Source organism: Microchirus variegatus (genome assembly GCF_963457635.1).
Source record: "Microchirus variegatus genome assembly, chromosome: 2".
In the NCBI taxonomy this organism is placed as follows: Eukaryota; Metazoa; Chordata; class Actinopteri; order Pleuronectiformes; family Soleidae; genus Microchirus; species Microchirus variegatus.
The window spans coordinates 30,163,159-30,185,318 of record NC_139803.1 but is presented as its reverse complement, the minus strand read 5'-3'; the positions used below and the strand labels follow the sequence as shown (position 1 = coordinate 30,185,318).

The 22,160-nt window shown below is 41.4% G+C and overlaps 2 protein-coding genes across 5 annotated transcripts in view; both read right to left on the bottom strand.

Annotated features, from left to right (window-relative positions):
* The window catches only part of fermt2 (FERM domain containing kindlin 2), a 33,957-nt gene extending 31,411 nt beyond the window's left edge, over positions 1-2,546 (bottom strand). For all 4 annotated transcript variants that reach the window (XM_083908420.1, XM_083908421.1, XM_083908422.1 and 1 more), the window contains exons 1-2: positions 2,381-2,546; positions 924-1,081 (exon numbers count right to left, since the gene is read on the bottom strand). In XM_083908420.1, the coding sequence (XP_083764546.1) occupies positions 924-1,080 (157 nt within the window). In that variant the 5' untranslated portion in view covers position 1,081; positions 2,381-2,546. The remainder of the gene's footprint in view (positions 1-923; positions 1,082-2,380) is intronic.
* Positions 2,547-7,647: 5,101 nt separating this feature from the next.
* Positions 7,648-21,850, bottom strand: ddhd1a (DDHD domain containing 1a). The gene is made up of 13 exons (XM_083910295.1): positions 20,847-21,850; positions 19,147-19,323; positions 12,837-12,965; positions 11,873-12,020; positions 10,041-10,150; positions 9,826-9,932; positions 9,478-9,740; positions 9,202-9,277; positions 8,962-9,111; positions 8,773-8,837; positions 8,523-8,695; positions 8,180-8,377; positions 7,648-8,092 (listed from the first exon to the last, which is right to left on the bottom strand). Exons 1-13 carry the CDS (start codon positions 21,598-21,600, stop codon positions 7,908-7,910), a joined length of 2,535 nt encoding a protein of 844 aa, XP_083766421.1. The 5' UTR covers positions 21,601-21,850; the 3' UTR covers positions 7,648-7,907.
* Between the last annotated feature and the right edge of the window lie 310 nt (positions 21,851-22,160).

Below are 22,160 nucleotides of genomic sequence, written 5' to 3'. Positions count from 1 at the left end.
CAGACCTGAACAAAAAGCACCAACACAACTCAAACAATGCATAAGGCTGGGTCTTGAGTGGAGTTAGGGGGCGGGAGAGGCGACAAATTCACGACGTCCCACTTGCGGCAGCAACATTGCACTTGGCTGTGCCGGCGTAGATGCTGCACGGCACAGGCGACCACAGAGAACAAAGACCTCAATTATGTGGAGCTCCAACAGGAGAGGCTAAAAACGGGACCATGGGCAGGGAATAAAACCTTGTAGCGTTGCAGGAATGCAGAGCATTCAAGCAGCACTGGCACACAAGCACACAAGCACACTGTCACTCCAGAATCATGCTGACCTTTCTCCAGACTGCATGAAACAGGACAGTGTTCAAGTGACTGGAACAGAGGACTCTTATGCTTACTTGCACCCGAAGTTGTCAAGTGCATGGATGTAGTTACAGAACAGAACATGACAGAGTGGGGGAAGGGCAGTGCCTATGGCTTCTTTTATACCTTGGGAAAGTGACCTATATATATATATATATATATATATATTGCAAGGTAATAAAAATTTATATTTATGCAAAACTTAACCTAAGACACCAACAAATAAAGTGATTCCAACTTCTGATTTCGTACATTAAACTTCGAAGCTTTGCCAAATCAGAGTGCTGTCTGCTTAGTGGAATCCCACTTCCCAGAATGCTAACTGTTGTGAAAAAAGAGAGGTATTTATAGCCTGAGAAATATGAACAGATAACACAAGTCAGCCATTACTAGACGCCCACTGTGGCAGGATGGAGCAGAGCAACAGGTCAAAGGCAACAGCCAAACTGAACCATTTACACGTTAATTACACATGAAAAGACTCAAGGTTATCTAAAGTATGTTCACGCCCGTTAACTACAGCTTTGAAAGAGCCGCTGTGAAGTGCTCAGCGACGTGCACTCATACCTAGTTTCTCCACGAGCTTGAGCATGACTCCGCCAATGTGGATTTCCCCAGTGACCCTCAGCGACACGTCCCGGTGGAGGTCAGTGACGTGCATCTTCAGTTCCCACGTCCCGTCGGCGTAGCAGCCATCGGGCATCCGGATCCCATCCAGCGCCATCCTGGCAAAAAAACAAGACCACAGACAGGGGTGAGAAAAATGTCCAGTTATAATCCTGTCACACCGGGGTGAAAGGAAACATTCTGAGCATGTGGTGAAGCAACAGCACATGGATGCCAGGCCATGTTGAAAAAAGGCTGATATTTATGGCAATGTGTTCTTTGCAGAGACGGAACACAATACACATCTTGCCGAAATATTTTTGTTTTCTAAATGTATCACTCTATTTCAGTACATCTGTGGGAAATTGTACATTTACTCTTTGCTCTACTCCCTCAGTACCAGAAAGTTGTATGCTATTTGAGTAAATGGGTACCACCTACATTAGCTATGCCATAACAAAAAAAACACTAATGTGACAGGTCTGTAGTGAGAAGAAATGAAGATACACAATAATTTCCTATACCAGTATGCAGTATTAGGGAAGCGAACGTTTTAAACAGGAACACTGCATCACTGATTTACTGGTAATTGTCAATCAAAACATCTGCTGTATCTGCCACAACTTTATCAAAGTACAACTTTAAAACCAACAGACAAGTCAGTCTTGAGTAACATCATTTCAACTTGTTTAAAAGCATCCATGATCATTATATAATGCTAGATTCCAATCTTACTACAAGTACAGTGATTGAATTAGATACTATCCACTTCTGACATGGTTTTTCCCCTCAACTGGAATTACTGTAAGTGCAATTTTGAAAACAGAACAAACTGTGTGCTTACTTGTCATTGAGTTAAGGTGACAAGGTTTTGGCTTCTTCTCTTCTTCTCACAGCATTGGGACACAGTTATGAATGGCGTAAGGCTATAAAAGAGGCTGAAAAGCGTCTATTTTTTTCATGTAAAGTGAAGCCACTGAGCATAAGAGCCATTGTAGGCTAGCTGTCACTGAAGCCCGGCGATGAAAACACTCTCTAATCAATGAGCACAGAACAAAGGCCCGCGGCTACAAGTTCAACATTTAAGGACGTTATTAGCTCCACTAACGTGAGGCTTCACCTGTTAAAGTAACGGTAAAGCAGAGACGAGGCTTCATTATGTAAGAAAGAGGCTGTTCAACAACTCCCCGGCTGCACACGCACACACACACACATACATACCCCGTACGGTCCGTACTTCACCCAAAAAAAGTGCGTGTAAAAGCAAATAAACCCGACTATTACTCCTGAAAACTGCGGTAAAATGCCCGAGAAGCGACTAAACCAGGACGCGACAGAGGAGAAGAGAACGTGTTGATGATTTCAAAGTGGCAAAAACGAAGTCAAAGCTTCGCGAACATTAAAGTGTGGGTACTCACCTTCACAAAGACGAGACAAACGACACACACTAAAGCAGTCGACTACACGGGCACAGGGCAAACTTTGTCCTGTTTAAATCATGTATGAGGCCTTGGAAAAGGGAAGAAAACACAGAGAAATCCCAACACGAACTCGCCGGAGAAGAAGTGAGGCGTCCCGAGCACTTTTCCTGCAGGCTTTGGCTTAATGGAGTCCAGCCGTCCCTCTTCTTTTCCCCCTCCCTCTTTCCAGCAGCGGATCATCATCATCATCATCATCATCACGTCACTGCTCCAATCCGACTTTTCCTTTCGGACTGACACACGCGCGCACGCACGCGCAGCTACCCTATTAAGGACTCTGCATTGACTTCCATTCATGAGCATCATCCCTAACATTAACCATAACCAGTTAACATTTAACCTTATTTTAACCACAATTTAAATTCATGTACCCTGACATCCTACTAACCTCAGAAATTAGGGTCTGTCTCATTAGGACCAGGTTTTTAGTCCTCATGAGGACTATTCTGGTCCTGACAGAGTCTAAAGAGGTTCAAATGTAAAATGGCCCTTGTTTCTTACAGATTATGGAGATTAAAGATTATTTCTGTATGTGCATGTGTAGGGAACACACCTAAATGCTCAACCCCAAACCCTAAAACCTTGTCTTAGCTGTAAGAAAACCATTTGAAACGATCAAGTAAACCTGTCCAAATAACATAACCCTATAAAGGCAATGTGGAAATAGGGATTTTTTTTTTCTATTATTTACTCCACATACAAACACAATGTTTTGATCCTGGAGCTTGAATAATGACAACACTTGAAGACTTGTAGTGTCAAAAGTTATTAAAAAAATGTATTAATGAGCTCTATGCAAATTACAGACAGATAAATGGACAGTTTTTATATACATGCTGTATAAACTGTCCACAGAATGAAAACTCAGCAGTTTTGTGACAGAGATAATGAACATGCCGTTAAAATCTCGAGCTTCCTTTTATGGCAATAACAGCAGCAGCAGCAGCAGCATCCCCTGAGTGTCTTCACTCCCAGGAGTAAATGCCACATTATAAAAGACAGCATTTTGGATTTGTCACTTTCACAATATTTCACCAAAAATCCCCACATTAATGCCCGGGTGGAAAAACTGGGGCTTACTTTTTACTCCTGACACATCACATATATTCAGGCTGTGATGTTGTCTCCCGTCCAGGTGTTGGTGTCACGCCAGACATCTGCACACACACTTAAAGGGTTATAAAGTAAAATAACCTAATATATTTAATCATCTTTAGGCCACGAGTGAATAACAGCTGCAGACAAATCATAAAAAAGGTGCAATAAACTGGGACTTTTAATGTCATTATATGAACAAGAATACAATGACAGGCTCGCCTTATTGAAAAGATTAATCATTTCATAAACATATTAATAAAAGTGATGCAATAAGTATCTAATTTTCTCCCCTATTGCTTTAAATCCTAAATAGAATTGGTCAGATAGAACAGACACTCAGAGGGTTTACTTGGATTTAAGACTTTGAGCATCAAGTGTCCCATACAGTGGAAAACAGTGATCACATGACACTGAGGATACTTCTGTCTGCACATTTTTGTTCACACCTTCACTGGTTTAGGTGGAAAACAGCAATTTAATGCACTTAAATGACACGTTGAGGATTAAAAGGAGGTAGAGAAGACGCTTCAGCAGCAGCAGCACTCCAGCTCTTGAAGTGGTCTGCAGTGAAGACACATTCATCACCCGTGTTTCTGGCTCAGTTTCCCCCCCCGCTGAACTCAGAGCTCAGCTCTGGTCCTCCAGCTCAGGAATCTGGGCCTTCAGACCTGCGCCTGCATCAAAGCGATTAATAACGTTTCTCCCTACAGCTCCGAGGGACCCCCTCGTCAGTGTCTGGCAGCCGAGCCCGTTGCCTTTTATAGGCTGTGTTTTAATTGCAAAGTAAACATTTTGAGTTCAGTCAGACACAGAGCTGACTTGGCTGCTGATGACGTGGATGAAAAAGGAGGAGGAGGAGAAGAGATGAGGTGGATGATGTGAGGAGGAGAGGCCTTTCAGAGGTTTAAACTCTGCATGAGTCACCTTTAGTAAAAGAAAATACATCTGTTTCAGCATTTGGATTATCCACTGCAACTTCATATGCATCTATGTCAACTGACAACTGACAATGATGTTAAAACAGCTCAGTGAGTTAAAAGGAGATAAATATGTATAAATAATATTAACATGACAAATCAATAAGAGTCTTTGTTTCAGCTTTGTTTTAACAGATGTCTGACCTCTACTGGCCAAAAGCAGAACAGGAGGGACTAATTTATTATTTAGGAAAAGCTAACTGGTCCCATCTGTGAGCCATGTTTTGCAGATGTTGCTAAACTGCATTAAAAGCCCTGAACAATGAAGGCCATTTACAATTTATAAGTAAGCTTTGTTATTCACGCAAGGAGGGGGGCGACCTGGAAAGAATCTGACAAGACTCTCAGATGAACAAATGGATCTATTGTCCTCCAAAACCAGCCTGGAAGTGAGAAATGGGACCATCTTCCTCCAAAAACTCAACATTTCCACTTCTATAAATCTGTGACATACAACGAAGAAGAAGATGTGGTCAGTGCATCCCAAAAGAAAATGAGGAAATACTTTAATAAAAGGAAATAAATACAATGCTTTGGATGGCAGTTAGAATCCAGTACAGGCATGGGTTATTGCACAGCTCTAGGAATGGACACAAAGAAACACAAAAAACAATTTCATGATCCATTCAAAGTGAACAATGACATTAATTTAAACACATTTCATTCAAAACACCCACTGTGTGCGTTTGTCTTCGTCAATGAGTGTAAATATGGCTGCAGACCCTTCTTTATCAACTTTATAACGACATTACTTGTACATTTTGACTTTATGATGGCTTCAAACTGGCGTCAAAAAAAGCATTGTATTTACATAATCTACAGTGGACGTTTCCCTGATGCTCATCTTAACTATAACAGAAAAAAAACCCAATATAAAATTATAAATCAAAATGTGCATTTAAAGGTTCCTTTGATTATCTTAAATTTTCTCCAGTTTAATCAATGTTGAGCATGCAGGGTGACACTGGAACGTCTGTGCTAAAAATCAACAACTGCTCACATGGGGGGAGAAAGTGCAAATTTCACATATACTTTGGAAACTCACAGTCAATCACAAACACGGGCAGGAACATTTCTGTCATGGTTACACAGGTCTGTCCTTACAGAATGTGTGTGCTGCGTCTGAATCCATTCAGTGTGATTTTTAAGATGCAGAGGCAACCAGAGATCTGTTTTTGTCTTTTGCGTTGCATTGTCTAAAGGTTTTCAAGGTTAATAGCATTCCTGTGTTCAGTTTTCTTGCCTTTTGCTGCGATAGAACATGCAAAAAGAGAAAGAAAAATAAATTAAAAAAACAGCGTTAGTCCTCCTATATCATTTCTGTGCAATTCTTAGCTGATAAATGTGCAAGATCCATCCGGTCAAATATAGAAATACTTTCATGTCGCTCTCCCTTTTCTTTTGTCAGCTTTAAAGGGGGAGTGTGGTTCAGTCAGTAGGCCTTTGCACACGTTACACAAACATTGAACAAGAATGAACTGATCCCTAAAAGCCCTTGATTGTGTTACCTAAAAAGCAGCAGCAGCAGCAGCAGCCGGCATTTTAACACATTAAAATACACTCTTTTATAGTCATGACATAACGAGTAAGAGCCCAAAGGAAACTTTGACACTTGACAGCACTCAGATCTGCCACATGTACGTCTATAAATATTCATCTTAAGGTCGGTTCTGTGTCTTTATCCACTGCAACTATGTCATAGATGATCTAATTAGACATCCATACACAATCAGAGGTTTTTTTTCTATTCAATTAAGACCACATAACAGTCATTTAGGTGTGTGTTGGCACGCTCTGCAATGTCTTTTTCTGCCCTAACATCCATTTACTATTAACAATGAAAACAGAGTAAGCTTCCTAATCAGGGCCATAGCAAAAGAAAAGTCAGGATTACTGGTAAAATCTTTGATCACTGAAGACTAAAGCCCATTTTTTATGTAAAAAAATATCCACATTAATCTCTCCAAACTGTGAGAAAGTCATCAATTCACAAAAGTAGCGAACAGGGCAACAAGTTACCGTCGAGTGTTTACCGTTTGTTTTCATGAAATAGTGAAATTAGCCTCAGCGTTACTAAAGCGGAGCAGACAACAAGCGAGACACATGCATTTGGCCACAAGTTTCAATCCCATTCTTCCCAAGATGGGAAAGCACATTTATGCCCACAAGAGCCTGAAAATCATTAGGAAAAAATATATGTATATACATATACATATTTTGTTATTTTAAAGAAATAAATACATCACAAACTCCTCCATGCCTCATCCCTCATAGACAGACATGAACAGAGATGAGATCGTGTCAAGTGAGACCGTCTTGTCTAGCAATGACATCTTTGAGAGATCTTAAGACTGTGATCTAGATCCATAAACGGTGTTTAAAAAAGAACTATAAATGCCAGCTCCCTGTTTAAGAATCGCTGGAACATGAGTAACGTGACTGTAAACGTTATGTCAAATATAAAGTAACAAAGTCCTGGATGTGTGTCCCTAATCCTAATCCTGTTTGGTTTTCCTGTGGTACGAGCATATCGTATCTGCTTTAATCAGGTATTGTTAAACGATAGGCAATCGTGCCATGTCTTAGAGGAAGACAAACTAAAAATATACACCTAAAATGTGAAAGTAATAATAATGCCTCAAGTTTTGTAAAAAAAACAACAACAACAACAACAATAATAAAAACATAAAGTCTTTTGCGACATTGTTTGGCTAATACAAAAAAAGGCATAGAATTAGCTTGTGGGCATTATGTGTCATGAAATCTAATAAATAAAAGTTTATTTTAAAGATGACAGTTCTATTTATTTCTGCTAAATGTCAAAGAAAAAAACAGAACTAAAAGTCTCAGAGAGAGAAAGAGAGAGAGAGAGAGAGGGTCAGGCAAGTGTGTCACAAGGCTCTAAATCAGTCACTGGAATGGAGGTCAGGTGAAGCATTATTAAATATCAGTAAACTTAAGGAAACTTCACTACCAGGCTGAGGGACAAACGTCAGAACTCTTTCCACTGGGTGCAAAAAAGTCCTATGCATCAAACTCATTGGACTCTCATTTCATTGTTTATATACATATATAACTTCTGTCCATATTGGTAAAAGGGTTCACCTCCACAGGGGTTCCTGGTGCATCATTGTCACCCTTAGGGTGCACGATTGTGTACAAACTAAACCAGTGCACATATTGGAACGACATCAGTTTGTCAATAATGATTTCCAAATATAAAAAAAAAATAAGAAAAGCTGGATCACAGGGAGATAAAGAAACGTGTGTTTAACCATGAAAAATAAATGATTGAAGTCTATTTGTTTGTGTCCTGAAAAGAATATGACAAACCCTTTCATGATTAGAAGACACAATTCAAGTGTATGAGTTGTAACAGATGTGCTGACTCATTCTGGGTCCGGAGCGTCTTCTGCTGGGTCAGAGGCTGACCTCTGCTTGTATATGAAAGTCAACAGGAAGAGTGCTATGTCATGTGAGCACCAGTAGCCTGTGTGTGACGTCACTGCTGACCAATAGCGACTCTCCACCAGACCTTCTCTGAGCTCAAAGTCAATGCGCCGCTCCAGCTCCACTGTAGGACACACAGAAAAGTAGTAAATATTCATGCGAGGGAATAACTGATGATCAGTTTAGCGTGCTAACAGGTGAGTGAACTTACATGACGAGTCATTGGTGGGTGAAGTGGGTCGAGTCATGGTGGAGAGTCCGTACGCTGACTGACTTTCTGCCCGCTTCTGCTCCTCTTCTTCAGTGTTTGCCACTCCCTCGAGGCCTAAAGACACTGAAGGCTGACTGTTGGAGCGGGAGAAACGCGAGAACAGGATGCCTCCGATTCCTTTTCCTATGCTCGCCGCACCTGCACGAAGGCAGACAGACAGAGTTCAGAGCAAAGCTGAAGCAGTGTATTTTCTTTATTATATGAGCACATTCTCCATCTGTCCACATGATGGCACTGTCCACTGCAGTTGGTTTGGACAAGAAATGAGGGAAGTGATCGTTACCCAGTATGCTGGCCTTGCCGAGACTGGTGATGGACTCTCCATAGTGCCTGCGGGGGAGGACAGGGGAGGTGCTTGGGCTGGGAATGCTCTCAGTGTCCGATGTTGGCTCTTTGACAGGGTTGAGGAAGGTTGGCCGGATCTCATCGTAGGATGTGGGGTTTGTGGCACTACACCTGAAGCACAAGAGGAGTCCCATTAATGCAGAAAACTTGTATTGTAAGAACATTTAAGAGCAGACTGAAGCTCTTACCAGTGTATCTGAACAGGGGAGATATTGCTATAGTGTTTGAGGATGAGGGGCTCCAGTCTGTAGGCCTGTGGAGTGAAATAAACCTTTGGTTACCTTTCAGCAAATACGTCCAGGAAAAACTCAACATATTGTCATAACCCTAAGAGAAAGAACTTCTGTGTGGGCTGAGGCACAGAGAGAGAGACTGACCACAGGGTCTGTGGGGTGGAAGACATTGAAGAGTCTGCTGCAGATGGAGGTTGGAAGGATGTGGTCCTGGTGGCAGCTGCTCCCAGGGCGGATGCCCCTCAGGGCCAAGAACACTGCGAGAGGAGAACCCATGCAGAAAAAGTTCTCCACCTGTAAGAGAGACAGAGTAAAGATGTTTATAACATCTGCAATATTAGAAAAACATTTCTAATATTTATTTCCAAAAACTAAGCTCCTTACCTTAAATTTAAGGGCTGGAGGTGCTGATGGTCTGGAGGCCTCCAGTGTGAGGAGCTGATTTTCCAGTACTTGCAACCTGTCCAAAGCAAAATGCAAAGTGACCATAACTTTTACAATTTGATCATGAGAAACCACGGTGCAGAAAAGACAACATACCAAGTGATTGCATTCAAACGTGTGCTTCAAAGCTCCCTGAGACTTTTGGAGAAACTCCAACTCTTTTCCAACTTCTCCTCAAACTCTCTGCAAATCTGATCTACATTCAGGAAACCTTACCTATTCCTCGTCATGCGTAACTGTTCTAAAAGGTGCCTCTCTTCGTACGACATCCAGCGCGGGTCCAGCTCCTCCTCCACGGCGTGATGCTCCTGCAGGCAGAAGCGCACGGGGTCCCACCCTGTCATGATGTCGTAGGTGATGACGCAGCCGAGGGAGTGAGACACGATGGACACTTTCCCTCCCTGCTCCTCGAACCTGGGATTCCGCGAGCAAAAAAGGGTGTAGAGTCTGTTTAGCTCCTGTGTCAGTCCTTTGGTAATCTGAGGAGACAATACATAAAGAAGTTTGATTTTTAAAAGGAGAGCAGTGATATGAACAGAGATGTTTGAAGTGTGTGACTCTTACCTCGTCTCTGTAAAGCGGGCTGTTGTAGTACATGATGTCCATTGCACTGCTGTTGAGGAGGTCTCGTAGTCCCCTCACTTTGTCAGGTGTGATCGAGTCTACCGTATCTACACAGACATAGATTTTATTGTACCTCTTAAGATTATGTTAAATTAAAACAAAAACAAAGAAAGAGAATACAAACATGCAGGTATGGTTATTTATCACACACTGACCTCCATCTAGAGAGAGTTTGGAGCGCCACTCGACAGGCAGGAACTCCACATGTTCCTCAGTGTTTTCTAAAAAGTGCTTCTCCTCCATCTTTCTGACACCCTCCCTCAACCTAACAACAACGAACACACAGTTCAGAAGAACAGCTTAAACATTAAAATACAATAAAAATCAGTGTTAAAGTTTATTCAGGCCTGCTACAACTGACTAACTGTCAGGATGAGGATCAGAACGTCCATTTCTTCGTTTTACTGCTCACTCATGCAGCAGCGTTCAGCAGACACACACACACGCAATGACTGCACGATACAGGGAAGCATTAGCTCATAGGAGAGAGAGAGCGAGTGAGGTTGGGTGTTGATGTGAGTAAATGGAGAGGCTTTTAGAGGACTGGTCTCTGAACAAGGCATCGGATGCATGTTTTGACAGGACTATGTAGTGTATATTCATATTCAGAGCATAATAAGGCCATATACTCCCAATATTTCCTCCTACATTAATGATGTTTATAAGACCAGGGTAAAGGTAAAAACAAAAACAAGAAACAGGCTAAACATGTCAGGTTGATCTTTCCTCTTGGCTGAGGAAACTGTGTGTGCTGTAATCCACACAGAGCTGTAAGTGAGGCTTACGGTGCTCTGCAGCCAGACTTGGTCTACTTTACCTGCTTAGCTGGCCTAAGCCACAGGCGGGCAGCGGCTCGACACCGACATTGTGACACAGAGACACACAAATGCACATTCTGTTCTACTGCATGAGTAGAGAGTGTAAACCGTGGTTTCAGTGTATGAACTTCTGTGAACTCTACACAAATCTTACATTGTCAGAGTTCCTCATTGAAAAACACGCCTTTGAGAAAAAGAACAAAGGAGGCCTATTAAACGGTTAGCCCGCCCAATGAGACCACTTATACATAAATGTCTGTTTTATGAGGCAAAGTTGGGATATATCCATTTCTGAAACACAAATGAAATGGAAATAAATGGGATTTTGTATTGGTTATTCATGCCATAAACACTAATTTACATAATTTTTAAGCAGACATAGGATGTGTTCACTCGTTTCTTGGAATGCACCGTTCCTATATTTGTGTGGCTTGCAGTGCATTTAACTGTTCTGATAAGTTATCTCTAGTCCAAGCTTGTATTACTTTCTTGACACCAGATAAGGTGCATTAACAATGCAAGTGACAGAGGAACAGTAAGAGAAAACAAATAGAGTGAGAAACATGGAACCTGGAGGGGAGGAAATAGAACACACAGGTGCAGAGAAATGCTTGAAATAACTTCAACTGCTGAACATAATATGGGTGGCTTCAGATAACACTTTGTTTTAGCTGCTTCTTTTTTGCGTTTTTAACGATTATATAGAAAGGGTATTCATATGAATAAATCACTACCTTGTATACTCTATACATAATCTGATTGACAAAGGTTTTGAACAAAAAGGCCACCTGAAATTAAAAGACCCTGCCAGACAAAGACTGATATTTGAAAACCGGCAGCAGTTAGTAAAACACAATGCACAATCATCACAGCACATTTTAAGGAACAAGACATAATCACACTTTTGTGTTTGCGCTGTGAGAGAAAAGCAAAACTGTCATCAAACGGCAGCATGAGAAGTGTGAGAGATAGAAAAAAGGAGGAACAAAGGGCAAACACAATTCAAATATCACATCTCTCAGTGACATTGTTTCTCACCCTACATTAATTGGGTGCAGATATCGTGTGAATCATAAAGTGAGTCAGGTGGGAAAAGGCTTATTTTAAACCCTGAAAGATTCCAAATGTGCTTACAAAAGGAATAAACATATAAACCCTCAGCAACTCACATTCCAGTGTTTTTGATAATACGTCCTTGGTCCATCTTCTGTCCGATCCCATGGACCACAAAGACGACATGTGTCGTCTGAGGGGGTCTATCCTCTGGTGAGGCCTCCTCAACATAACCACGGTGGAGCCGTGTACCACTGCTGGAGGCTGGAGGAGGCGAGGACAGGGAAGAGATTTGCTGTTTATTTATCATTTTTGTAAAATTAAATAAAACGGAATAGTTACAGTACTGCTGTAAAATGCACATTTTCAATCTTTTCACTTGTAGACCATAAATACATGCTGCTGTGAATCCAAAGAGGCCAAAGTCCTGCTGAGACAATGGGCCAATACTCGTGGCGGCACTTGCATCTCTCAGGGCTGAGCATGAGTCCTTATTTAGAATCTATCATCTGATAAAGTCATATGCCATGTGGCAGTGATAAAGGAGCCAGTGGAAATCGCTGCCCTCTACTCGCTGATAGCACTGCAGAGATTTCCCGCTACAAAGCATGTGTCTGGAGCACTTGTGATAACCAACACCTGCTCCTCCTCTTATAACCTGCAAGCAGGAGATGAAACTGCGCCACAGAGTCAAACAGGTCAAACATCTAATAGTGAGTTAAACTGCAGTTGCCACCTTTCTAGTTACTCAGGCCATTAAATCAAACTCTGTGCCTGAAAATAGCAGTTGGACACAGTGATGTTTCTGGGTTAATCCATTTAAACGACTGAACTGTACATGTACATGTTTGAATAACTGCTTGGTGATACCTGCAAATGATTGTGTGCACTGAAAAGAGAGTACAACTTTAAATTGTGGAATAAAGGGATGAGGAATTGGGCAGAGATGCTGACCTCGTGAAATGGGAAAATAACTTTTTAATTTATAGCTGAAGCCATGAAAGTGTGAGCTCCAATGTGCAGTGAAGGTGCTAAAGCACAACCATATTAAATGGACAATAACCTTAGAGGAGTACAGACCTTTAGAGAATCCCAGTTTCTGAGTGACCGTGCGTGCAATCTTGGAAGTGGTGGCATCACTGTAGAGGTAGACCTCGTCCACGCTGTGCCAATCCACATGGGTTCGACTCAACTTCAGACTGTGAATGGCTTTAGGAGAGAGGGAGCAGAGAGAGAGGAGTGAGTGAATGATTGGACACAGGAAAAGGACAAGGATGTTGCCAATGATGGGACTCAGGGAAAAGAGAAGGGGGAAAATCCAGGGAAACGGGTAAAGTAAAAAGATTCACCAATACACTGTGTGAGAGAGTGAACACGTCATAAGATTTAGACCAAGTAGGATGACTTTACTTGAATGGCTCAATCAAATGCAGCCTGGAGCATTGATCTGCAAGGGAAATATAAACACTAAACTTTCACACACCAACATTGCATATTCCAGCTCTTGCTTGTCTGTTCTGCTTGTGCATCATCAGGACACTTGTTGATTTAAACATAAATTAATGAGACTGTGATGTCATAACTAAATAAATGTCACTTTAGATTTAGTTTTTCTCCTGGTTATTTAACGTACAAGCAATGACTAGAGCAAGTAAGAGCAGAGGTATGGCTGGAGAGGCAACTCAGTTTACAACAGAAGCAAAGATCAACAAATAAAACTGCAGAATGTCCTTTGGATGTCCTGCGCAGTCATGTCAAGTCTTAAGATTGGTGGAAGACGTTGGCTTTAGTCCAGTGCACAGTCATTACTCTGTGCACAGCTCTGAACCAATCTAGGGATTTAAAGGTCTTAACAATGAAGGAAAGGACTTGGGGAAAACACAACGTTCCAGATGATTTATTTTTTTCTAGCTTGAAACAGATGCCGTATCTGTGCGTTTTGTGTGACTCCTGTTGCAAACAAAATTGCCTCTCAGAGTCAATAAAGATATATTTTGTAGAAGAAATGCAGTATTATAATTGCATTACAACAGTTGTTTAACAAAAACATGTTAATGTTTCACATTAATGGAAAAATACCCATGGGTGATGCTTGTGACATATGTCAGAAGCGTTTTCCTTGTCATTTATCCTTAAAAAATAGACATTTACTTACTAATACACTGGCCATTGGCCAATACACTCACCATGCCTACATGGCAGAAGTAAGAAATGAAAAGAAACGTAGTTGTATCTCTTCCACTTCCCATGTAAATAAATCAAACAATTCAAACAAAGAGAGTCTGTGTTTAGCTTGGCCTTTGATGCCTGGCCAGGCCAATTTCTTCACTGGACAACCAAAATGGGTTGGGTCATGTGATACCAAGCAATTATAGCATCTGACTGTGATTTCTTCTTTCCGAGTACAACCAGTGTGAAAATGAATAGCTACCTCTAAAAGGGAAAGGACAAGAAGGGTCTGGACAAAGAAGATAAGGAACAGGTGTTACACCAAACGGTAATAGTCAATTTTGGAATAACGTTAATTTTCCCCAGCCTGATAAAAAGATAAAGCTCATGACTTGATCAACCAAAGCAGATAGATTCAGTAGCATACAGAGTTTCTATTTTCAGTGTTCAGTGCCAGAAGAAAACCTATGCTGATCCTCTATAGTCACACAGAAAGAAGTGGCTTTGTGTTCTCATGGAAAACTTCAAAAAGGGGGTTAAAGACTGGGACTGAAGGGCAAAGACTGTGACACAGACTGAGACGGGCCGGATAAGCTGTTAAAGTAAGTGTGAGAACATTTGGGAAGGATACAGCAGAGAAATGAGGGGTGAAGGAGATTCAGAGGATGAGCTACTCAAACTTCTCATAAATATTAAATATATAATGGACTACCATTCTGGTAAAATGAGAATAAATGTTTTCTAGGGAGATATATCATTTACAGTATAAATGTAATGTGAGTATTAATACTGTAATCCTCTTAATCCAAATAGTTGGTTATACAGGAAAAACAAAGGGTTCTGGTGAAGTCTAATTATGCTGTGGGTAAAAAGCTGCTGCTGCTAAGATTTACAAGATGAGGACACGAACCCTTCAACCTCCACATTTAGCTTTTTTAAGAAGGTCAATAGACCCTAAACTGGGACAGTGACGGACCCTCATCTATGAGGCCAACTCTGCACAGTGTATTTGGCCACAATGGCTCCTCTGTTTGGTTCATCACTTGAGCTTGGCCTCTCAACAAAGCACTTTGTTCATTGCTTCTAGTGCGAGAGCTCATGATGGAGGTTCATTAAGAACAGTCAAACTGCCAGAGGGGATGAGAGAAAGAAAGCGATTAGAGAGAGTGGAAGACAAGGTTGAACAGATAAAAAAAGGGGTAAAGAAGGGTGGCATATTTGAGAACCATCTTATCCTCTTGTTTAAGGGATTTAAAGCCCAAGTACTGAACCTTGTGGTCAAACCCACTACACCAGCAAGGAGAAGAGAGACAAACCAATAGGTTTCCTTAACAAGCAGCCACAGCTACAGCAGTAATACCAAACTAATCGGTCACAGCACAGAAGGAAAAGTTCTAGCAACTAGGCCCAGTTATGGCTAAAATAGATGACAGAGAGCAGCCAAAATCCATTTTAATACAACCATTTGTAACTGAGCCTAGGTCTAGCATAGAGTAAGAGATTTCTAAGGTCTGAAATAAAAAGGAAATCTAGTTCCACAGAAACCGAGGTTCTATAAAGAGAAAGGGTGCAAGCTAGCAGACCTAACACAGCAGAAATAAAAACAAAAACAAAGAACAAAAACTTGTTTTTTTACAGTACCTTGACAACGTTTGCGCTTGTGACATGTAGTTCTAGCACTCCTCTGATATCCACTCCATTTGAACAGAAAAGGGAGGTAGAAAGGAGGCAGGTGGGAGAGAACTAACAACCAACAAAGAGTGAGTAATGGCCATTACCCTGGCGTCAGTCACACAAGCTACCACTGTCATCACTCTTGAACAGGCCCATCTATCAAGCAGCGCTGCTATCAGGTTACCACGTCAAGGCCCAGGGACCTGGTGGCTGCAGGTAGATAGAAAATAAGCTGTAAAAAGCCTTAGTTTAAGACTGAGGTCAAAGGAAGTCTGAAGCCGAAAATGCAGCGCGTCTTGACAGATGCCCATGATGACCGAGGTAAACTCTCAGTGACAGAAATATACTGTATTCAGTGTGAAAACTTACACACTTGTCACATCATTAACCATCATTTCTTTGAAAGTGTTTACTTGTATGTATAATAGAGTGAAAAGCTTCTGAGTGGATAACTTTGTAAGAGCATACTTTATAGACTCTTTTGAGATCCACCAGCATTTGTTTCCATTTGGGTTAATGAATAATTTATACTTTGCATATTAAAGTTGTTTTAGGAAATCAAAGCAAGAAACCTACCGGCTCTGACCGTGTAATGAGATCTGCTTTAACTCTGATTTTATTCTGTAGTATTGCTTTCTTTTGAAACTGTACAATGAGGTAAATTATACAGTCTTTCTGTGGGGTAGTGCTATATGAATATATGACATATCCTAATTATCTGAGCCATGTTAGGCTGTGCCTTGATTGTTATTTTTATATTCTTCATGAAAATATAAGTGACAAAGACAGGTTAAACATGGGTTAGGATATATTTGCTGCACTGAGATAAGTAACATTAGTGTGTTTGTATGCAAATATGAAATAGTTACATACAAAAAGAATCAAACACTCAATCAAACAAAAGATCTGTACGCATTAAACCACCAAATCAGTACAGTGGGTGACTTATACAAGCATTTTTTTTTAATTTGTTAATCAAATCAGCAAAATCCACAAAGTCAGATGTGACTCCACAATTCACTCACTGAATCAGACTTGCAAATGTCAGCACTATCTCCTTCAGCAGAGGTGAAAGGCTGAGCAGGGAACTGCTGAGTACACAAGAGGTTTATTTGCGAAGCTAAACAGTGAAATCCATTTGGACATCACTTCACTGATGGAGCCATAAATTCCCTAATGACTGCGATATTCACCGTGCACATTATCATATCCACATCAAAAGGAACAAATAACCTTTTGTGCAGTAGATCACATGGTTTGAGGACGTGTGACTTGTTTACGTAATCTGAAAGGTGAAGCCTCTCAGATTACGCCGGCAATGATTTCGTCAACACATGAAACAAGACTGTCAGTGTTAAATAAGCTGTGGGCGATGATTTCAAATAGGGCTGCAACTAACGATTGTTTTCATAATCGATTCATCCGTCGATAATTTTCTCGATTAATCGAGTAATCTCTTGGTTGCAATTATGCAGCTGAAAATGTAGTGTAAAAAACCAGCCCACCTTCCTTGATGTGTTAGAGGCCAAACAGACACATCTACTCATACTTTCCAACTACCTTTTAAAGAGAGTCCAAGTAATCCTCTCCTAATAACATTATTCTCTGTTGAACACCAAATCAAACGTGAGCCATGCAAATCCAAACATTAGCAGACAATTAATAAAACCCCTGAACTTTAACGCTCTTTGTGAACATTTCTTGCTTCAATTGCTTAAATATGAGGCAGAGCTTCCTCTCTATTCCCACAAGCGAAACAGCCGTCACCACTGTGAGTTTATGACCATAATGTGACATTATTTCTCAATCAATTTACTGGAACACACTCGGAAAATAAGGGAAACATTTATGCAGTATAAAAAATGGCTCTCTTAAAGCTGGGAACCCTGTATCCAAGACATGTGTGAGCATTACATACTTGTCACATCATTCCAATCCAAATGCCAACAATCATAGAATTTGACAGGCATAAAAACAACAAAGCTGGTGGTGACCTGAGACTTTTGCATAGTACTGTACATACAGCAGTCGTCCTTCCTTCCCACACTGTGATGTTATGCCTGCATAGCACGCTGGTATGCTGATCTGATATATTTCTTCTGCTTCACTAACCTATTGTCTGCGCTCCTTACTGAGGCATAAGGAGAAGCAGGGGAGGAGATAACAGAGGGTAACACATCGCAAAAAGGGGATTTATGAACTTGCAGTGATGTCTGAACCTCTAGATTACTTTGAAATCAATTTAAATTAAATGGCCACATTGCTAAATATACCCTCACTAGACTGGCTAAGGTCATACATGTGTCATGCATTGAATGGGGCCTTCAAGTGTGACAAAACTGACCCGTGTGCCCTTGTATACAATATTTCACACACCATAATAATAATAATCACTACACTCCCTTTGTCCTCTGTGACCATTCACACAGACATTTTAGTGTCTGTGTGTACATGAACACTACCGCTTGAGGAAAAGGAGTGACCTTCCACTTCTCTTTCAACACTCATGTGACGCAATTTGAAAGAATTTATAGGAGAAAATCAAAGATGCAAGCGATTTTCCTTTTTCTGCTTCGCTTAGTCTTGCAGTGACAGTGTCTTGAAATGTCCGCTATGGTGCAATCAGTGTGCTGAAGAAAAAAGGCAAGGAAAAAAGCTGAAGGAAAATATAGACGTTGTACCATAAATGAAATAAGTGTTTCAGATCTTCAGGAAGCGCTGTTTGATTCATAGCAGTTATTATAAAGCTGTTATTGTTAGGATACAATCAATTAGTGCTACAAGGTAATTGTATATAAGTGTACATATTATAATTAAGCAGCCATTCACTGGTTTATTTTAAAATGGTAATATGCTTGTTTTTGATAGACGCTTTTCCTCTGTTTTGCTCTGTTTATCTGCCACATTCCCTCACCCACACATTCATCACCACAGAAGGTCCTGCCTAAAGAAGACTGCTGAATCAATGAGCCCCTTTCTTATTGCTTTTCACAGCTAAAGCCCACAACATTTTGGCTGAGCCAGCCCTGCGAGATGGACGTGCCAGAACCAAGGAGGCCTCAATGAGCTGCACCTGCTTTACACTGAGAGCATGACAGGACAAAAATCTACACATGAATGCACCTGTTCTATTCATTTTGTTAGGCAGCGCTGTCACATAATTCAGCATTTTACAACTTGCAATATGTTCCTTCTGGCTTCATTGTGAAGATGATGGAATTTATAACTAATAAAACAATAAAAAGGAGCTCCTCACTGCCCAAAAACAACACATTGTATGTGACATTTTACTAGACACTGCCCATTTAGATTAAAAATCAATGCAGTCAGTGACTCCACTAAATAGAGAAGTGCATACATGTTTGTTAATAGCAAGCAACAAGTAGTGGCTTTTTAGTTCCAACCCCAAACCACACTCTAGTTTGCAGAATGATGCCTCAGTGTTGTGCCGTTTAAACTTCTGAATACAACAACTTGTAGATTTCTTTATTCATAACATTGTGTTGCAATGAAATTAAATTATACTTAATCCTTTCCACTCTCTCACCATCTTTGCTGTCGACGGTCTTCACCACCAGATCTGTCTCGAATGTGTCCTGCATCTGTTGTCCACGGAAATGGTTCAAGTGCTCCTGTTCAATGAGGTCGCTCTCCTCTTCTTCTAATGGGAGCCAGGTACCGTCGATAAACCACTGACCTCTCATCACTGGGATGTGATCTTGTTCTGCAAAAATGTGTAAAAAAAAAGTGCAGATATTTAGTATCAAACACAAAGCAGCAAATTTTAATTGCACATAGGTGCACATTCAAGAGCATTTTACATGATATCCTTAAAAGAAACACTGTTGCCAGTGCCACTTTCTGTGAACTAACATTTTTCACATAACTACAGTCTGGTAATTCCAGAGGGGCCAGCCTACAGTGACATTCCTAACTGGTTCTCTGGTGGTGAGTTTACGGGTAGAAGAACAGAATATAGAGACACACTTAAGACAAGCAGGAAAAACACACCTGATACTTAGATACAGCAGTTTCACAGAACATTCTAGTCATTCCTTTGATAAGGTGGTTCCTATCTGACAAGTATGTGAGAGTCGCACAACATATATTGTTCCCAGAAAAAATGTATGTACTTACATCAGCAAATCTGATGTGCTTTTTAGATAATCTCCCTGTGTTTATTTCACTCTCAAACACTACATAGGCAACTTAAATACAAACATGACAGTGTCACAGGCCAATCTGAAACATAGTGAAGGTCTATAAAGGACTTACATTCAAAGCACATCATGAACATTCAGGAAAATAACTGCTTCACTGAATGTCACATGGCATTAACCCTCAAAAGGACCAGCTACCCATGAACCCTTTCATTGAGGTCAGTTTTCCATAGTGACCGCCTTCTATTCAGCCCTGCCTTTTCCTAGAAATATCCATAAATTAGTTAGTACACATCAGCTGAGCCTAATAGACTGACTTCCAAGGTTTGTTTTGATGATCCCAAAAGACTAAGCTAATTACTAAGCCAGGAACAGCACTGCTGAACTGTGCAGGTAGTTACCATTTCAAATCAAATAGCCCGATACCACTTTTTTTGTGTGTGTTTGAAACCGATATCCGAACTATCAATATCTTCCAATGGCAAAATCAGTCCGATATCATCTTTTACATTTCATAAAGTCCTGAGCTGTAAACAAAAGATCTGTGGTGGTACATTAACCACTAGCCCACAAAATGTCTCCCTTCGTACAATCTGTCCTCCAGTTACTTGATGTTTACGGTTTTTAGATTATATCCTGTACTGTAATTGTATGATTGTACTTTTTTTGTTCCCGATATCTGGTCCACTTATTTTGACAATGATCTACTGAGACCGATATTGTGCATTACATCGGTATCATCATGGGATGACTTCGAAAGATGTAGGCTCCACCTTGTGACACTTCAAAGCCTGGGACTGTTAATGGCAAACTAGACGAGGATACTGTTAGCAATTATTCAGATAATGGCAATTTAGCAATGAGAGCAATTTTATAATGAGAGCCCCCCCAACACCACCAATAAGCAATAACGTTTATCATCCCATCTTGATATTCAGAAATTATACTGCAGAATAGCAGGTGTATCATAATAAAGTGTCTGGAATGGCACAGATGATCTTGGACCTGCAAACCCACGCAGCAAGAATCAATGCAGGAAGAATTATGATTATTTATGACTATGTCATTATTATTGTATAATACTCACGTTTCCAGTAAACAGGATAGCATTCTCTTTCTTTAATGTCCACTTCATAGAGCCCTCCTCGGACACACACAGTCTCAACACTAATTTCAATGCCGTCAGGTTCCCTCTCATCTGGGGACACGGTGGACGCGTCCACAGAACCACGGCCTTCGTGCTCACTGCTGGTCCCTGTCTCCGCCGACACTGCACCGTTCAGTCCACTGTACTCCTCATTCCCGTCTCTGACCTCTTTGGGTCTGTCGTCCTTTGGGTTCAGCTCGCAATATTTCCGAAACATGCGTTCGATGTTGAGCGAGTCGTGTCCGACAAAGGGCTTCCAAGTTTTCTTGTCCTCCTTGTAAAACCACCGCACCTCCTCGGCTCCCAGCTCCGTCACCACCTCGTTGAAGCGGTGTCTGGAGCTGTTGGACCTCGACCTCTTCCTCCTATCGAACAACGGACCAGCGTTGTTCCCCTCGCTGCTGTTGTACTCAAGGGAGCTGCTGTCGAGGTATGCTCCCGGGGAACTGAGGTCCAGCAGCAAGCCGTCCTGGGCGCCGTGTTGCCCGGCATGGATAAGGGGAAGGGGCAGGTGTACGTCCAGTCCCGTCTGGACTGAGGACATATCAGCCTGCAACGCATCGTCCATTGGACTCATCTCTTGACAGCACAGAAACACATCGCTTCCCAAATCCCACTCTTCCTCGTTGTTGTTGTTGGTAGCGTTGACGCTTCCTGAGCCTTCGCTACTGGTTGTAGTGTTGAGAGTGTTCATAACTTATCTGAGCAACCACACTGACGCCTCCTCGTCTGCCACTTCGCACTTATCAAAGCTCGCACAACTTAACTATCATAGCCTTTCATAGCCACAGTCTGAGACCACATGATGAAATTATGACACAGTTCGAATCAATAGAAACCAGCCCCCGCTGCATTTTGATGAACCTACCGCTGCTACATCAGCTCGTTAGCTTGCTAGCCGGGGCTAGGCTAATGAAGCTGGTTGGAGATGCTAGCGTAATATCACCGAGTCCACGACATGTACACACGGTTTAACCGTCGCTGTCCTCTGCTCTAATTAACGCGAACATGAGCCAAACTACTTCCAAGTCCCAGTCCCTTTAGTCTGCCTGTAACACGAGTGACAGTTCGGCGACCCAACGTAGTTTGAGTTTTCCGGTGTTACGCGTTTTCTGGTGTCCTCGCCAACGGGGTTTCCTTGCGCGTTCACGCGTCATGTTAGTTGATAGGCAGTTGATGAGTTCTGTCATGGATCAGCGGAAGTTCCATCATATACTGTCACACACACACACACATGTCAAGATATTTAAGTCA